This window comes from Lynx canadensis, chromosome A1 (assembly GCF_007474595.2).
Source record: "Lynx canadensis isolate LIC74 chromosome A1, mLynCan4.pri.v2, whole genome shotgun sequence".
Lineage (NCBI taxonomy): Eukaryota > Metazoa > Chordata > Mammalia > Carnivora > Felidae > Lynx > Lynx canadensis.
In genome coordinates, this window is record NC_044303.2 from 73565388 (window position 1) to 73584956 (window position 19569).

Consider the following 19569-nt stretch of genomic DNA (forward strand, 5'->3'; position numbering starts at 1 on the left):
GCAATTCCTATCAAAGTAACACCAGTATTCTTCACAGAGCTAGAACAAATAATCCTAAATTTGTATGGAACCAGAAAAGACCCTGAATAGCCAAAGCAATGTTGAAAAAGAAAACCAAAGCAGGAGGTATCACAATCCCAGACTTCAATTCCCAGATTACAAAGCTGTAATCATCAAGACAGTATGGTACTGGCACAAGAACAGACACTCAGATCAATGGAACAGAATAGAGAACCCAGAAATGGGCCCACAAACGTATGGCCAACTAATCTTTGACAAAGCAGGAAAGAATATCCAATGGAATAAAGACAGTCTCTTCAGCAAGTGGTGTTGGGAAAACTGGACAGTGACATGCAGAAGAATGAACCTGGACCACTTTCTTACACCATACACAAAAATAAACTCAAAATGGATGAAAGACCTCAATGTAAGACAGGAAGCCATCAAAATCCTAGAGGAGAAAGCAAGCAAAAACCTAAGGCACTAAGGAATCTACTCCTGAAATCATTGTTGCATATATGCTAACTAATTTGGACATAAATTTTAAAAAATTAAAAAATTAAATTAAAAAATAAATAAAAATAAAAGAGAATCACCTGGGTAGGCTCAGTTGGTTAAGCGTCTGACCCTTGATTTCGACCCCAGGTCATGATCTCACGATTCATGAGATCAAGCCCTGCGTTGCACAGAGCCTGCTTGGGATTCTGTCTCTTCCTGTCTCTCTTCACCTCCCCTGCTTGTGTGCTCTCTCTCTCTCTCTCCCTCTCTCTCAAAATAAATAAATAAGCTTTAAAGAAAAAAAAAAAGACTTAAAAGACCAAGCACAAAGTGTGACTTTCTTTATATCTCAATTCAAACCAACTTAGGAAATGACATCATGAAATAATTGAAAATCTTCTGACTGAATATTTGATATGAAGACATCAGTGTTAGCTTTTAAGATATGAGATGGTTATGTTACAAAATAGTTACCTTGTAGAGATATAGAAAATATTCATAGATAAAATTATATGTCTGTGATTTGTGTCAAAATACTCACGGAGAAGTGGACGAGAAGTAGATAAGGCAGGTTTGGCTCCAGGTTAAAGTTTGAGGGCTAGGTGAAGGGTACCTAGAAGTACATCATACTATTTTGTTTTCTTGCGTGTGTGTGTGTGTGTGCATGCTCAAAATTTTCTATAATAAGTACTGATATATTCCATCTGATTGTCAAACCCCACGGACATAACTCATATCAGATACCAAGACTCTCATATTGATGACAAAATCTACTGTATGGTTGTAGGGCATGTCTTCAGAGTTAAAGTCCTTTTTATTATTAAATATCAACAGGTGAAATAATTTCATTATTTCTATTGCTAACATTAAAACTTGTGTGTAAATTGTATAAAACTATGTACTTTGCTTAGTAAAAAAAAAATGGAATGCTTTCTAATTGTTTATTCTATTAATCATGCCCAAATATTCCAAGTATAGTAAATATATGTTTTAAAAAGATCAAGTAGCATTTATAATAAAGGAGGCATTGCTATTCCTGGCATTAATGTAATGGTGATATGAAAAACTATCATCTGTCTTGTCATTTAATTATAAAATGATTGGCATTATGGAATATTTATGAGCCCCCCCTCCCAAATTTATTTTCTGAATGAGACCCGTACTTTATTCACATACTAGGAATAAGCCGGTACAAAATACATTTTTAAAATATTCACTTGTTGCTAAAATTCTTGCTGCCCCACCCCCACCAATGCCACCGATCTGTAGTGTTCTCCCCCCCAGCCCCTGGGTTGACCTGGGTTTTCTGGACCTCCTGCAAGAGTTCAAGCAGGGGTCATCAGCCCCAAGGGCAAAGGTAAGGTCTGCTGTTGGCATTACAGTCCAGGTTCTCAGTCACCTCCACCATCAGGTGAGCCTGCTGTGCCCCTGAGCCAGGGGACGTGAAGCCCAGGGCGGTGAAGTGTGTGTGCAGGCAGTGGTAGGAAGGCAGGTAGTACAGGTACACGGGGAGGTAGTCTCCCTTCCCCTGGTAGTGCTGCAGAATCGCTTCCTGCCCCTCCCGGAGGATGTTCCTGCACAGTGGCAATGCTCCGGAGCGAGAGCCCAGTATGATTTGATGCCCGCCCCCCTCGTGATGGCAGATGGTGATCACATGTAGGTCAATGAGCTGCTGCTGAGGTCCAGAAGGAGGACAAAGTCATCACAGGAATCTGGCTTCGCAAAATCAGCATTTACTCCTGTATTTCGTGACATCTGACATTACTGAACCCTCACTGCTATTTAAAAAACTCTCTCCCTCTGTGCAGTCCCAACTTTCTGGTCATTCTCTCCCAATCTCATTTATAGGCTCCATGTCCTTCAACTCATCCTCAGTCACTGGTGTGGGATAGGAAGAGAGCGTCCTCTCCTGTGCGATTATGAGGAAGGCAGCATAAACTAAAAGGAGACCCCACTGCATGGTGGGATCAAGCCCAAAGTCATCTGCTTTTCCACCCCATCCGTCCAGAACAGTTGTGCAAATCTACCAAAGAAATAAAACATTATCGGTTTAGAAGACACTTCATGAAAAGATCGTTTGACTTTATCTGATTTTATTTTTCACAGAACACCACAATAACAACCAGCTTTCCACTTCAGATGAATCTAGATATGGTTATACCCATTTGGATGAACCGGACTGAAGGACTCCAAGAGAGACCCCAAGAGCTTTTTGGATGAAGTCCATATATTGCACGAACTTGAAATCTTTGCCACCAGAGGAACTCTGAAGTTTGTCTTCTTTAAAGTTCTTGGGGGAATAGTCCAGCGAATGGTTTGAGGCATAATCTCCAGCGAATCTGCTGGCATACAGGCATAAAAAAACGGCTGGTTTTGTTTGCTTTCAGAATGGAAGTAGACATCCTCTCGATGAGGCTTTGATGGTAACTTAGGTTTGCTTGCATAATGATTCAATCTTTCTGACTCATAATTACATACTTTTTTCTTTCTTGTGCATTTCTCTTTATTCTGTGTATAACTGTAATCACAGTCCCAATGAAGGTTGTTCTTTCGAAATAAATCCAACTTTGCCTTCTTTCTTTCTTTGCTTTCAAGATGACTGTAAGGTTTGCCTTGGCTTTTTGCAAGATGTAATTTGATATTTGATTCTGTTAAGGGAGCTAAAGAGTAGGTGGTTCTGTGCCCTGCAGACCATGAAGACTTCCCTTCACTGAACGCAACAGAAGATGAGCTAGATGGAATGTCTACAGTATTTAATGAACCATAGCACAACCAGTCAGGAAATGGCGTTGTGTCAGATGACCCGTATTTCCTGCTTTTGTGGGATTCATAAGAAGGTGTCACAATTGAGGAATGTTTTCTACAGCCTCTGACACCATGATGGGAACCTGAATATTCCCTGTAAAATGGTTTCAAATTAGTTTTGCTTTTTCTCATCTTGTAGAGATTTTCCAAAGGAATGCCTTTCTGTAATTCAAACAGAATGTTTTGGGATTCCTGACTTAAATATGGGTTTGCTTCTAAGAACATACATTCTTTGCTCCCATATACTTCAAGAGCTGAGCATGCCTCCAAGTTGGCTAGACTCTCAATATTTGTCTGACTGTCAGCAGAATCTTCAGAAATCGGAATTGAATGGGAATCAACTAAATGGGGAGCACTTTCCTGAGTCTTTGGATCAAAATATTTATACGTATTTGTTTCTTGAAACCACCCATGACATTGTTTATCTTTTTCTGGAGTCACATGAGACTTTAACTCTGAAAGAACTGTACTATCTTTCTGAGCTGTGGCCTGTTGATCAGCGTTAGAAGCGCACACATGGGTTGGCTTGAGGAATTTTTTCATCAATGATGAGTTTTCATGGGGACTTTGCTTTTTGGAAGAGATGTGCTGTACTAACGGTTCTGTGTCAATGCAAAGACCACCACCGCTTTCTCCCCTGTAATCTCTATTTTTACAAATTGCAACTGTGTTTAACTTCAGGATATGTTTGGGAAGTGCATTTGGTTTAGGGAACATACTTTTGACTGGAAGCCCCAGGAGAAAATGAAGGTATTTGTATTGCAAATTAAGATCTATTTGATGAAGAGATTTTTCCTCGAAAAGTAACAAAATTTTGTTTTTTCGTTTTGGTACTTTGGTACCAGAATTAACAAATTTAGATAAAGGTTTCTTTGTATTCTGAGCATTGGCCATTGTGTAGGATTCTCTTACAATTCTGGGAAAGGCTGTCATTTGAATCTCTAATGTTTTTATAGAAAAGTGTACGAAAAGTTTGTCTTTTTCTTCTGCTGAGTAGTTTGGAAGAATAGGAGTCAATGGCATCTCATTAGCAGAAGTCGCTGAAGATGCTACACTTTCTAGCTTTCTAATACTCTTTCGGTTTGCAATGATCTCTTTGCCGTCACTTGAAACATTGACAATCAATGTCTTCATACAGCGGACAGGAGGTGAATCCTTGGGGTATTTCTGATTTAAATTAGGTTCTGTAGCATCAATCCCTTCTAGAGACAAAAAGCACATTTTTTGTCTTGGATATAGCCTCCAACTGTTATGTTCTGAAATAGACTGTTTTAGATAAAAGTTGAAGTTGTGGAAAGATTTTTTTGCTATCTCTGGTATCAGATTCAGTTTTATTTCAAACGCTTTTGACTCTAAATGATTAGTGAGCTTATTGTTTTCTTTGGGAAGAAGACGTTCCAAAATGAGTTTTGGCTGCAATTTGGGAGGTTTTGTTGTGGATGTTGTATCTGAACTTCCTGCAAAAGATGGTGACTTCCAAGCATCAGGCTTATGAGCTTTTATTTTTTCCAGTATATCCTCACAAATTTTGTCCTGAATCATGTTTTTTATCTGGGATTCCAAGATATTTTTAACTGCTTCATAAAGAGGAAGTAAACTTTCAGCACTTGTCCTTTCTGCCACTACTTTTATTTCATTACTTTTAACTTGGGATGGTACAGGCCCACTTCCTGGAAAAGTTTTTTGTTGCTGGACCTTTGGTGTCGTTGTGTCCTGGATAGGTTCACTCTGATCCCCCTGCTCTGGTGGCGAGGCACACCCCATGATATCGAGTAGCTCAGCCCCATGTTGTGTTTCTTCTACTCCTGGGAGGGAAATATTCATGCTTAGGGTACTTTCCATGTGGGTTTCTACACTGTCCTTTGGATCATCAGACATGAGTGGACACTCTGTGGGCGTCAGAATGGGTTTTGGTGCCTTTTCTTCTTTCTCAGTCATAAGCAAGTAGGGCTCCTTTATGATCCTTGAGCTATCAGGCCCTGGAACAACGTTTTCTTCTTTTGTTTGTGAAATCAAAATGTTTTCCTTTGCTTCATGGCTGAGGTTTGTTTCTGATTTTGACAGTGGGGGGAAGGGAGGACACCCTTCTTTTACAATGCTTGAGCTGTTCCTCTTAACGTCACCAGTGCTTGGTGATTTCTGTTGGAATTCAGAAAGACAGAGTATCTTTTCTCTTTCTAGGTTTGTCTCAGATTCTGCTGTTTCTTCAGTCTGAGATGAATTCACCGTGGAAATAGAAAGACTTCTGATACATATTCCTGAAGTATCTTCACGCCACAAAACTGTTTTCTTTGGTCCGCTGAAGTCATACTCTAATTTCTTTCTATTGCTTGGAATACCACGTCCTGTGTTATTAAGAATCTGTGAAATTGGGTGATTTGGGGTTTTCATAGTTAAATATTTGGGGCTCAGTTCTCTCTTCAAATCTGCTATTGTTAATCTGCCTTTCCGGCCTTCAAACTTGATAGAAAGAGGAATGTAGGCATAAAATGAATCCAGAATATGTTTTTGAAACATTTTTCGTGGCTGAATATTTTGTTTTGCACCAGGGACTTCTAGGTCCTTTTTATGTTTTTGCTTGATTGGGCAGCTGTTTCCTATACGAGTGATCACCTGAGTGTTAATTTGAGACTCCTCTGCCTTTGGAGATGGAGTGTTCCCATTTACAACATTATTTGTGTCCCTTTTTAAGTTCTCCTCTAGACTGACAATGATGTGTTTGTGCATTTCTGTTTTGTCCTTTTCCAGACAGATAGCTATGTTTGTGTCTATTTTTAATTCCCCTTCTTCCAGTTCTAATGTTTTTTGCTCCAGATTTATAATAGCACTGGTGTCCATTTTATTTTTTCCTTCCAGATCTTCAGATTGAGCTGGAAAAGTCCAGTGGAAGGGAAGAGGCTTCTGACATGATTCTAGAATGCATTCCTTTTGTTCTGGCACCAGCAATGCCTGCTCTTTTTTCCCTCCGAGGGTATCAAACACTGTAATATCCACATGTGTTCCTGGTAGTATTTGTATTCTGGGGTACACCATAGTTTGCTTGCATACATCTGTTTCCAATTGCGTCTTCTGCCTTCCATCTTTAAGTGGGAGTTTAAGACAAAGGCTGGAATCCAGGCAGGTCTTATGTCCCCTTTCAGACTGTAACACCACTTGCTTTTTCACAACAATCTCTTGTTCTTCTATAATTGGGGGAGTATCTGACTCTGTGATATTCATTTTCTCAAGCAATCCCTTTGTCTGTAGGGCTAATGCTTTGGAAGAGGGCATTTTGCTCATTTTATCATGATTTTGTACCTCTTTCTCTGGCTTATCAGATGTGTATGAATTTCCAGATCCTGGAGATGCCTTGGATAACGTTTTTTGTTGGGGGGCATCTTGCTCTGAAACAGAAAATCCTTTTGCACGTACAGGGGTACCAAATGTGACATATATTTCCTTGGATATTTTCCTTGGTGGTGAAACTAAACTCTTAGGACTCCTTTTATGGTTTAAATCATCCATTATTTCAGTTTCTTTCTTCAGGTTGGCCATCTTAGCTGGATCCTTTGTGGGGTAGGAAAGAAACGTAGTAAAAGTTTCTGTTTTGTATTTTTCTGGTCGAGCCTCTTGCCCTGTAAAGAAATATTCCAGCCTTTTCCCACTTATGGTACCAAATCCTGTTAAATAAATGTCCTCATGCTGTGAATTTAAAACTAACAGACTCAAGTCTCCTTCAGATTTGACTCGTGGAGGTTCATTCCTTCGCTGTACACTGACCATGAAGTTGGATGTCCACTGTTGCACTGTCTCTTCTTGTGGCACAGAGTGTTTGACTTTCTTCACAACGATTTCACTATCACCAGCAACTACCTCTGTAATTGCTGTTTTCTGGGTATCTGATGATTCCTGGAGATTTTGCTGGAGAGGAGAGGATCCTGTAGCTCCTGGTACATCTTTGTCTATTTTGTTCCCTGAGTCTAGATAAAGGGCAGGTGCTGATGGGATGGAAAGAAAAGTCCTTGTCAGAACTATAGGTAGCTCATCTTCACCTTTGCACATATTTTCCTTTTGTTCTTTAATATTCAACACAAATTCCTTTGTGTTAAAGATACGGGAAATTGATGAAATCCTGGCCTCTTTGTGATGCATCCTAATCCTCATATCAACTGTTTTCACTTCATACTTTTTTTCTTTCTGTGACATATGTTGTTTTCTTTCTCTTACATCACGAATTGCCCCTGCACCTGATAATGCTGAAAGCACGCATGGAAGTAGATAGGGTCTTCTAATTCCAAGCATTTTTTCATTTACTTGTGTACCTTTATCTAATGTAGGGTTAGCTGAATGTCTGGAAACATAAATTTTTCTGAGCACTGTACAGGGTGGTTTACCTTGACCTTCATGTTTCTTTGGTTCTTGCCCTCCAATGATTAGATGCAATTCTGTTCTATGGAGCATACGTGAAGGAGGTGATTTCTTTGACTTCAAGATTATATCTGTGATATGCGCCATACTTTTCATATTTGTTTTTTCTCTGTCCTGCTCCTCTTCCTGAGGCATACATTGTTTCGCATTTTGACTATCTTGCAAGACATCACCACCGATTGCTTCTGTATGTACTATTTCTCTGGCATTTGATACTCTCTGCACAACAGACCTTGTAGCTACTAACATTTCATCATCTACCTGTATTTCTTTATCCAATTGGAGGAGAGGGAGAGACGAAGATGGAGAGGAAGTGTTGGCCAGAACCACACCTGGTTCATTTTTACTTCCTTGTATCTTCTTTTCTTGATGTTTGGGGAACACGAGGTTTACTGTTTCTACTTCACCCCCCTCCTTGTTCTGGGGCATCTGATCTTTTCCTTTTTGTGGACTGATTAAAATATCTCTAGCAGTTGGCTCTACACTTTCCACATCTTCAGAATCTGATGATTCCTGGAAGTTGACTGGGGAAAGAGAGGATCTTGTTAATATGGCCATTCTCTTTTTCTCACATCTGGGATTCTTGTAAAGGTGAAGTGGGGAAGATCTACAAGTACAAGTACAAGTCTTAGTTGGTATTGTACCACCTGGCTCACGCTGACCTTCCTGAGCCATTCCCTCTTGGTCTTTAGTTTTCCACGGATGGTCACTTAGATTGTATCTAAGTAAAATAGGTGATCTCTTTTCTTTTAAATGCCTATCACTGGGAGCCACTGTACTATTCATCTCCACGTTTTTCTCTCCATCTCTCACTTCTTTCTGTAACGTGTGTTCTTTTAATTCTTTTACATCATTTGAAAGTTCTCCATCAGTTGTTTCTGCATATGCTGTTTTCACTGCATCTAGTGATTCCTTGGACTGTAGTTGTGGGAGAGGCACATTTGTAATTCTTATCATGTACCCCTCTCCTTCTGTTTTGCCAAATTTAAGATATGGTAGGGTCAGTAAAGAAGTACAGATGTTTCCCAGATTTTCAACGAGGTCATTTTTCTTTTTCTGCATCTTTCTCTCTTGCTCTTTCATTTTCCACTGCAATTTTTTGGTATCTAGTATATGTGAAAGGGGTACTTCCTTTGCCTTCAGAGCCATACATCTTGGGACCATTTTGTCTTCAATATCTATTTTGAGTCTATCCTTCTCTTTTAACTCACCATAAAATGACTTAGTATATGCTTCTTTGCCTGAATTGGATGGATCCTGAATCTTTGATGGTGGAAAAGTGAAGTGTGTTTTTTCTAATGTGTCTTCCTTTTCATTCATTTGCCCGTCCCATTTCAGGCAAGATGGAGAAGGCAAGGAGGCACAGGCTTCCTTCAGAACCATTTCTGGTTCACTTTTGCCTTCTTGCACTTCTTTCCCTTGCTCTTTAATATACAAAGGTAGTCTCTTTCTACTGGATAGATGTAGAGGTGAGGATATCTCTGCTCTCAAAGTGATTATTTTTGGGAATCTTCTACCTTCCCCATCTTTTATGTTTACTCTGTTCTTTACCTTTGTATATGGCATAGGCTGATTAATTTTTATTGTTACATCGAATGAGCCAATGCCCTCATTGGAATCTGCATGTCTGGTTTTTCCTGCATCTGATGACTCAGGGCACAGCAATTGTGAAGGAGAGCATCCTATCATTGCAAGTGAGTCCTTGTTTTCTTTGGTTCTTGTGTCCAAACGGTGGTGAGGTGGGGAAGGTGTGGAAGGAGGAGTTTTTGTCCGAGCCACATCAGGGTCACCTGTTCTTTGCTGCTCTTGTTCTACTTTCTCCATCATGCTCCACTGTGGTTCCTTTCTGTTGTTCAAAGCACTGTGCTCAGTAACCCTGAACACAGGAGGAGGTGGTGATATCTTTGCCTTACAATCTGTGCCACTGGGCCGCATTGAGCCATCTGTGGCTTCTGTTTGTACTCTGTTCCTTTCTTCCTGTCGTGGGTGTTGTTCTTCTTTTATCACATGGCTATCAGATGACTCTGTAGGTGCCACTCGCCCTGAAGGCAATGATTCTTGGAGCTCAAGATGTGGCACATCATTTCTTATTATTCCTGGCTCACCCTCCTCATCTTTTATTGTGTCCCACTTAAGATGAGTTGAAGAAGTGATGAAAGGATGAATTCTGCTCAGAAGCACAACAGTGTCCTCGTTATCTTCTTGCCCCACTTCCCCTTGTTCTTTGATGTTGACTTGCAGTTTCTTTGTTTTGAGTATAAGGAAAAGGGGTGATTTCTTTGCCCTCAAAGCTATGTACCTGGGGTGCATTATGTCTTCCTCAAAAGTATTTGCTTTCTCCTCTTCTGTCTGTGTCATGTATTCTGTTCTTTTTGAACTGCTTGCGATGCCATTCAAAGGTGGTACTGTATATTTTAATTCCTCGGCATGTGATGATTCCTTGTGCCATGAGGGTGGAAGAGAGGGTCTTGTTACTCCTTCTTTCTCTTCCTTGCCTCCTATACCTTTGTTTAACTTAAATGGAAGTAGAGAAGTTCTTGTCAGAAGCTTATCTAGTTTGCTTCTTTCCTGTCGGTTTCCTAATTTTTCCTTCATGTTCGTCTGTACTTCTACAATTTGGGAGCCACAGCTCCCAGAGGTATAGAGTACATGTGGGGGTAGTAATACCTTTTCCTTGGAAGTTGTGCCTTTAGGATACATTAGATATTTCATATTTACTATTTTTCTTCCATCTTCTCCTTTCTCTGGCTCATACTCTTGCACTACTCTTAGATCCTTTGAGATATCATCCCCAGTTGACTTTGTATATGCTGTTTTCCCTGCCTCAAATGATTTCTGTAACAGTAGTTGTGAAACAGCAGGTCTTGTTATTCCTTGGCTGTCTTCCTCTCCTTCTATTCTTGTGTCCAATTCATGGTGACTTAGAGAAGATTCAGAAGCCCCGTGTGTGGGCAGAACCACTTCCCGTTCACCTTTACCTCCTCCCTCCATTCTCCCCTGCTCTTCACTTTCCAGATCCACGTTCACCTGCTCTTTAAGATCCGGTGGTATGTCCTGTGAAAGTGCTTGCTTTCTTTTTAAATCTTTATCTTTTGGATGCATCACGTCTCTCTCAGCTGATATCTCTACATCACCCTCTTCTTTCTGTGGCACATAGTCTTTTGCTTCTTGTACATCACTTGCGGCATGGTCATCAATGGACTCTTTATTTGCTTTTTTCACTGCATCTGATGATTTCTGGCGTGATAGTTCTGGAATACAGTATCTTGCAACTTCAGTTAGAGAGTCTGCTGTTTGAATTCTTGTACCCAACTTTAAATGAGAAGGAGCAATTATGCAAGGGCTGGTATTGCTCACAAGGACATTTGGCTCATCTTTAATTTTTTGTACCTTTGTCTCTTGCTCTTCAATATCCAGCTGGGTTTCCTGTGAAATTGGTGATTTCTTTTCCCTGAAAGGTATGACTTCTTCCTTTTTTACTCTCTCCTCTTCTTCCTGCATTATATATTCTTTGGCTTTATTTATGCTGCTTGAGATATCACCATAAACAGACTCTTTGTATGCTATTTTTTCTATATCTGATGACTCCTGGAGTTCTGGTTGTAGAAAAGAGGACCTTCTTTTTATTAGCCTGGTTTCTTCCCCTGTTATTCTTATGTCCACTTCTGAGTAAGATGGAAAAGAGACGGAAATACAAGATGTGTTCCGAATCCCAACTTGATTATCTTTATGTTCCTGAATGTTTTTCTCATTTTCTTTGATGTTCAACTGTAATTCCTGTGTGATTGGAGACTGTTTCACTTTCAAAGCTATTCTTTTGGGTTGCATTATTTCTTCCAAAGCCATTTCTACTCTATCTCTCCGTGGCATATATTTTGCTTTTTTTATACTGCTTAAAATATCATCAGTTGGCTCCTCACGTACTCCCATTGCATCAGATAATTCCTTGAGTGTCAGTGATGGAAGACAAAATCCTGCGATTCCTCGCATGAGGACCTCCTTTATTCCAGGCATCCGTTCCAGGTGTGGTGAAGAAGGAAAGGAAGCATGGTGTTTATTCTGAACCATGTCTAGATCACTTTTATCTTTTTGCATCATTTCCTCTTGTTCTTTGTTATTCCACTGTGGCTCTTTTCCATGCAGTATATATTTAAAAGATGTTTTCTTTCCTTTAAAAGTGACACATTTGAGGCCCATGATGTCTTTCACATATACTATATTTTCTCCATCTTCCTTTTTTCCCTGTGGCAAATGTTTTGATTCTATTACACGGCTTAAACTATCTCTATTAATTGACTTTGCAAATAGTGTTTTCCTGACACTTGATGATACCTGGGACTTTAGAGGTAGAAGGCAGCTCTTTAGTATTCCAGACTTACCTTGCCCTACTTTTATTCTTGAATTCACATCAGTGTGTGGTAGAGATGGTAAGGAAGCACACAAGCTTGTCAGTTTCATACATGGTTTACCTTTACCTATCCGCACTTTGCTGTCTTGTCTTGTAATGAACGAGCCAATTTGTTCTGTACTTGGAATGTAATCCATGGTGCTAACTACTTCTTTTGATGCCTTCTCTTTACATGGCATCTTGCTCTGAAATATGTCCCTCAAAGAGTGAGAAGCAGGTTTTGGAGAAATCTGGTGTATACATTCTGGTTGCTTTTCTTCTTTTCCCTCAACAGGCAAGCCAATTCCTTCTGTATTTGAAGTGTGGTACATTGGAGCCTTTAATACTTCCTTTACACACGGCAATTTCATCTGAAGGACATCTGTCAAGGAATAAGAAACAGATGTGGGAAGAGCCTTGCATGTACTTTCTTTTTGAGGTTCTTTTCTTCTCCTGTTGTGCAAGTCAACTCCTTCTGAGCATGGAGGTTGGTCTACTGGAGTATCTGCTTTATTTGATGCTTCATCTACCACTGAACTCAAAACTTTTGAACTCCTTCCTTTCGCTGAGACATTTTTCTTTAGCTTATTATTATGGAGTCGATGCACTATGCGTGAAGAAATGGATTCCAGAATATTTTCTTTATTCTGCATAGACCTATGTAGTTGCTTCGCCTTCAGTTTTTCAGAAAAAATCATTTTCTTTTCATTTAATCTCAATGGACTATCAGTTACCTGTGATTGCTCTTTTCTCCATGGATTTACATATAAATTTATAGGAATGCTTACATCTTCCTTCCTTGTATTTACCACCTGTGTTATCTGGAAATGATTATCCCTATTTGGGCAAGATACAGAATCCACAGTACTTTCAGGAATGTCATCTGGCTCCACCTCTCCTTTCCGCACTGCAGATATATTTTGCTGGGCCACCAGATTGGTGTAAAGAAACTTCTGTCCTTTTGAGCCTTGGAAGATATCAGTTTCTTCTATATCTTCTCTTCCCAATAGATGTGAAATATTTTTTTTGCTGGTGTACATCTCTTCCTCAGCTACCTTTCCTGTGTTTTCCAAACGAGAAGGTTCCATAATGGGGTAGGCAACAGACCCCAGATTTGTCACTGAAACACTTCCTTGTTTTGGCAATTCTTGCTCCTTGCAAGTCTTCTGTTGAGAAGCATTCAACTCTGTGAGAAATATATTCTGTCCTTTTGAACTTAATGAAGCATCGGTTTTCTCTGATACTTGTCTCCCCGATGGAATTGAAACCAAACGTTCAACCATGTCTATGTCTTCTTCCTTCACTCTTTGTGCAACAAGGAATTCACATCCTGTAAGTTTTCTAACTCTTGGGGCATCGAACCTAGGGTAATCAATATCCCTCTTCTGGGAAGATAGACCAGGGTATACCTCTCTTTCCAACGTTACTCCTATTTTCACGGGGTCAAGCTCCTTCGTCACTTGTTGGCCAATCACTAACTGATCTCTACATTGAGGGAGAATGTCTAGTAAAAGAGTTTGGCGATTTTCTTTTTGCGCTCTAATGTATTGTTTCAGTGTTTTGATATTTCTTGATATAGTATTCTTAATATCAGTGGACTCTGAAGATGACATTTTTCTTTGGCTTAGTGATTTCTCTAGCTTTCGCTGGGGAGGAGTGTAAAGGGGCTTTCTTGGCCTGTCTTTCTCCCTTTTTACTTCTGTAAACTGTTTAATTTGAGATGGACCAGATCCAGAATCACAAATAGTGCTCAGAAATAAATCTGTTACAGTTTTATCTTGCCGGAACTCCCTCTTCTGCTTCTTCATGTTACATGTCTGTTCCTTTTTGTTTCTTCTGGTCCTACATCCTATAGTATGACACAGCTGGGAAACAGGTAGCTTCTTTGCTTTCAATTTTACCCGTTTGGTATGCATACTGTTTTTCACATCTGCTGTTTTTGCCATAGCTTTATGTTTTACGATTTGAAGATACACAGGTGTGCAGGCATAAGCAGAGCTAGCATTTGCTTTGTTTAGGGCATTTCCCTTTTCAGAAGACTCTTCAGAGATACCCCAGGTACTAGGTGATGGCTCCATTTTTATGTGTGAAAAAATAGGCATGGAATCATATACGGATTTGAGGTCCACACGTAATACAGTTTTCTCTCCCTTCGTGCCTATCTTCTTTTCCTGTCGCTCATTATTGCTTAAAGCAGCACGACTGGTAGCATGAAGCGGTTGTGAAATCACTAGCCCTTCGGTTGGCAGCTCTCTATGTGTTGGCTGTGTGTGACGGAACTGTGATCCTCTGTCAATCCCTGTTTTCAATCTGCTCTGCCTTCTAAGGTCAGGAGTATCCGGTGTGAAGTCAATGGTATTTGGAAATGTATTAGCCACATTTTTATCCTGCCTCATCTGTTGCATTTTCGTTTTTAAATTGGATCCAGGTTTATTCCTGTATTTTGTGGTAAACTGCCTTCTGATCTTAGGTATTTGTGAAATTGCCAGCTCTTTTTTCTTCATAATTGAACAGTTGATATTCAAGGTGATTTTCTCTTCTAATAACTGTACTGTGTTTTTCTGGCTTTCAGGGTCAGATAAAATAGGTGTGAAGAAATCTAAAGGCCCCAAGAAAGTTGTGGCAGAGTTTTCCTCTAACTCTGCCTTTTCTTCTGTAGTATGACCACGCAGATTTTTGTGAAGTGTTCTGTTATATATGGTGCTCCTTGCTATTGTATTGAATGAGTGTTTATCAGTCACTATCTTGGATGGTGGAATCTCAGTTCCCTCAACAGCAGGGAGTGACGCCTCTACAACACTTTCAATCCACTGTCTCCTTTTCATCTTGTACTGAAATGTGCACTCCTTTTTCTTTCTATGGCTTCCTGTAATACACCTTATGGTATTAAGCAATTGTGAACTTGGTCGTTTCTTTGCCTTCAAAGTTACATGCTTGGAACTTACTATACTTCTCTTGCTTACAAACTCCAATGCATAGCTCTGGCTTTTGGGTACAGATGAATCAAGGCTGGAAAAATCTGAAGGTTTTAAGACTGTTCTCACTAAGTCATTTTGATTCCATGCCTTCTTCCCCAAGATAGGACTATCCCAACGTCTCCTAGGATTTCCATCCCATAGAGTGCCACATTTTATTGAAGCGGTCTCTGATTTCCTTGCTTTTGGCAATGGAGTCTTTACACGTTCCATACATTTTATTCCTTCTTGAGTAGAAAGACCTTTTTTCTCTGTTTCAACTTGAAAAAAAGTCATCATGTGTCTAGAAACAGGCTCCGAAACGGTTTCTCTAAAGCATTCTTCTTGTCTCATCTTTTGTGCTGTCCAAGGCAAATTCCAAGTCCTTCTGACTTCTGAATGATTCAGTTCAGATGTTGATTGGGAAGAACCAGGATTTTTCATTTGATCGGCGCTGAAGCGGTGGTGTTGCCCACAGTGTGGAACTGAATCCAATAACATTCTTTGGATATTTTCCTCTTCCTTTTCATGTTGCACATTCATTTTCATTGTCTTGCTTGATCTGTTTTGCATATCAGTTGAGCTGGCCTGGTTCCATGCTTCCCTATCACATGGTGATTTCCTTCGCTTTGCAGGGATATGGCTGTGCAGATTTACTCTTAGTTGATCTGTCTCTGCTTTTGATGTGCTCTGCATTTCGATATCTATTTTGTTATCAGCCGAAACAGGTGCGGGAGACAAAAATGCATTAGCTATACTTTTATTTTGTTGCTTGTCTTTTATTGAAGATTTTAAGTTGCAGTCCTGTTCCTTTCTACAGTAGAGATTATCATGCTCAGTGATATGAAGCATCTGTGAACAAAGCGGCTTCTTTGCCTTCATGGTTACACATTTGGGACCCGTGAGATTTTTCCTTCCTGGAAACTTTAATACCTTTTCCTGCCTTATAGAGTCAGAGAAAACGGATGTTGTGGACGTTGTTAGTAAATCTCTTTGCAACTCTCTATGTTTTCTGGCAATGCGACCACTCATTTTCCTCCTAGAGCTTCCATCATCAGGATCTCCAAGCACTGAGTTTCCCGATTTGGTAGGCGGAATATTTTGATCAACTCTGTGCTTCACTACTTTGTGAGTTTTTATGCCTTCCCCTTTGTCTTCAGGTCGTAGGGAAACTGCCATGTGAACATCCAGCTTCCTTGCAGAGCTCGCATCAGATTTGGCACTACACTCTGCTCCATCAGTTGAAAAGTAGTCCAACAGTGCTGTCCCTGATTTTGGACATGGAATCTTTTGACCGAGTCTATGTGGTATGTCTTTTTGTGGTGGGATGTTCTTCCTCAGCTCTTGAATGTGAAGTGGAATCAGAGGAGGACAAGTAGACTCCAATTTATTTTCTGAAACCACTGTCTGTCGCTGTACTTCCTGCTCTGTAATAAACATATTTTGATCTTTTCTCCTTCCTGTACTACACAGGAAATGTAGACCTGTCTCGAATAAAACTCCAACACCCTCTCTTTCTTTCCCACTTTGCCATCTTGATTCTGATGTGCTGCTTGAGTTTCTCCCATTATTAGAGGAATATGGACACAGTTTTTCCCCTTCATGTTGTTCTAGCTGTGAAATACTGCTTTTATTCCTTAATGGGTCTTTCTTTGCTTTTATTTTTTGATGCGTTTTGATGGCAGGTGAAACGGGTGTATGTGAAAGGTAGGTATTCGTAAATATATCTGACATACCTTGAGATATTTCTGGGGCCATGTTTTCCAAGACGCAGTCCTGTTCCTTTCCATGGCTAAGAGCTGCAGACCTAGCAATGTGGATCGTCTTTAAAATTGATGCCATCTGTGCTTTCCCCGTTCTAGATTTGGGGATTTGTGGTGTCTTTCTCCACCCTCTAAAATCAGATGAAGCTGCAGTGGAGAAATCCAAAAACTTCAAGGTTCTCCCTTGTAAATCCTTTTGCAATCTTCTCTTCCCTTCTGGAGTAGATCTAGCAAGTTCCTTTCTAGGGCCTCTTTCAGATGGGATGTCACTCTGTGTTGTAATAATTAAAGATTCACGAACAGATTTCCCTAGCTCCGGAGATAAAAGCTTTGGGCTCTTTGCATATTGCAAGCCTTTCTGTGCTTTCGTTCTTTTTGGTAGCTTCTCAACTGGAAGTGAATTCAAGATAGTGCAGGAAACACAATGCAACGCGCTTTGTGTGAAAAGTGTTTGTTGCTGCTGCTCCTGAGCTGTGTTAAGTGGTTCTGGGATTTTTTTCCTTGCTGAATTCTCCAGTTCTAGTTCTGATCTCACACAGCGAGGCTCCTCCATTTTACCAGTGATGGAACTGAAGTGCTGAGAACTCCGTGGGGCTGCTTCTTCACGTTGGCCTTTGACCTCCTTCATGCCCCTGGAGGCACGGCCCCTCTTGTCACTGGAAAAGGCCCCGCTGGCTCTCTCTCCATCTGGTGACAGCTCTTGCTGTTGCCGTTCGTGACTAAATCTCATTGTCCACAACACATCTGACTCTGCTTTTATTCTGTTATGCATTTTCACGTCAAGTGAAACAGGCATGGGAGAGGAGATGGCATTTAGGGTTTTGTCTGCCACGGGTTTACCTTGTTTCATCATGATACTGAAGTTGCATTTGAATTGCCTTCTACGGCTTGGAATACCACGTTTTGTGATGTGAAGTGTCTGGGAAATTGGTGGCTTTTTTGTCTTCAAAGTTACCCATTTGAGACTCATTTTCTTTCTCTTCTCTGTATATTTTAAATGGTTTCTCCTTCTTTTCAATGCAGGTAAAGCAAGTGTGGATAAATCCAAAGACTCCAGAATCGTTGCTGGAAATTCTTGTGCTAATCCTTCTTTTTTCTCTGCAATAAGATCTTCCAGTACCCCAGAGCACTTTGTAGGAATTAAAAAGTCAATGTTCTGTGATTTCAGGGTCTTTGGAGGTAAGTTTTTTAGACAACCATTCCCTGAGATACTAAATATTGTTGAAATTGGCATTTTCCTTGCCTTCATAATTACACATTTGGGACTCATTTGATTTTTTAAGGCTCTACATGTAAATGTCTTTCTCTGCCTTTTCGATTCAGACAGATCAGGCGTGGAGACCTCCGAATACTCCAGGACAGTTGCTTCTAGATTTTTTTTAAACTCTGCATTTTCCTCTTTACCATGATGGTACAGTTCCCCCATATGGCTCCCAACACTTGGGACACCACCCTTCACTGTATCCACTAAAACTTGACCAATTAGTGAGTCCTTTGACTTTAGAGGAGGAAGCTTTGAACTTGCTATATATATTGCACCATTTTGTGGATGGTGGCTTTTCTTTGGCTTCTCTCCCAGCATGGAATCTGTAGGCTGCATTTGTTGTGGGATGTCTTGTTCTATAACAAAGAGAATTTTCCCACTTCCTTGGTTTTCTGATTGATGAAGGTCAAGCTCCTCCCTCTGGCCTGAACAGAATTTGAAATGTGTGCTGTGCTGTGAAATTACTTTTAATATCTCCTGGTCACCGGTTTCTTCCTCCTCATCTTGAACACTGTTTTCTTTGGTGTCATCTGAAGTAATATTCCCTTCCAGTGGTGATGTTGCTTGCTTTACTTGTTTAGCCCTGAGACTTCTTTCTCCTAACATATCTTTTTCTCTTTCTATCTTGTTATACGTATTAATGTCAGGGGTAATAGTCATGAAAGAATACATTTTGGCTGCCATTTTTTCTCCGTGATGCACCTCTTTCATTTTGGTTGTAGGGTTACATCCCAATTCTTTTCTATGGTTTGGGCTAACAGCACCCTTGATATTGAATATGTTTGAAACTGACAGTTTCTTTGCCTTTAAAAGTCCATATTTGATATTCACTGACGTTTTCTTGTCTGAATATTTGAAGTTTGTCTGGGGTGTAGATAAAGCAGGTAGGCAGAAATCAAAAGTCACTGTGTCTTTCTTTTCAACACCACCAGCCTGTTCCTTTTGGTGATTTGCGTCAGATGGGACACCATGTTCTCTTGCAGAAAAAATGATCTCATCATTCTTCACTTCCTCTGACTTAGGAGGTGAAAACCCAGCGTAACTCTCTAGCTCTCCAAATTGAAGCTGATCCAGTATGGGGCATGAAGCAGAACTTAAAACAGTTTGTGTACCATGTATTTGTGGTTGTACCTGAAGATTTCGACTCTGTGGTTGTTTCAGCTCCTCATCTGATTGGACAAGGTCAAAATTCTCCTTCTGATACGCATTGAATATGAAGCTTTGGCTATTCTCTGGAGCTGGTGACACTTCATGTTTTCCTTCCTCCTCTTTCCCATCTTTCATACTGTTAGATAAGGTACTCACGATATGATCCGGGCAACATACTTTTCCTCCATTTAGCAATTTCTCTTGCATTAGCTGCACATAATCAAGTCCTGTTACCCTCTGCATATCTGTCTCTACATTTAATCCGCTACTCATTTTGGTGTTGGGCAAAATAGGCACCCGGGACTGAATGATATTGAGAAATGCATCTGCTGTGTTTTTATT

General features: G+C 40.2%; 1 protein-coding gene across 1 annotated transcript in view; it reads right to left on the reverse strand.

Annotated features, from left to right (window-relative positions):
• Positions 1 to 1837: 1837 nt before the first annotated feature.
• The window catches only part of CCDC168 (coiled-coil domain containing 168), a 30411-nt gene continuing 12679 nt past the window's right edge, over positions 1838 to 19569 (reverse strand). Inside the window, exons 4-8 of the mRNA XM_030308974.1 lie at positions 16788 to 19322; positions 9441 to 16394; positions 5160 to 9392; positions 2674 to 5045; positions 1838 to 2173 (exon numbers count right to left, since the gene is read on the reverse strand). Coding sequence (XP_030164834.1) covers positions 1838 to 2173; positions 2674 to 5045; positions 5160 to 9392; positions 9441 to 16394; positions 16788 to 19322 — 16430 coding nt within the window. The remainder of the gene's footprint in view (positions 2174 to 2673; positions 5046 to 5159; positions 9393 to 9440; positions 16395 to 16787; positions 19323 to 19569) is intronic.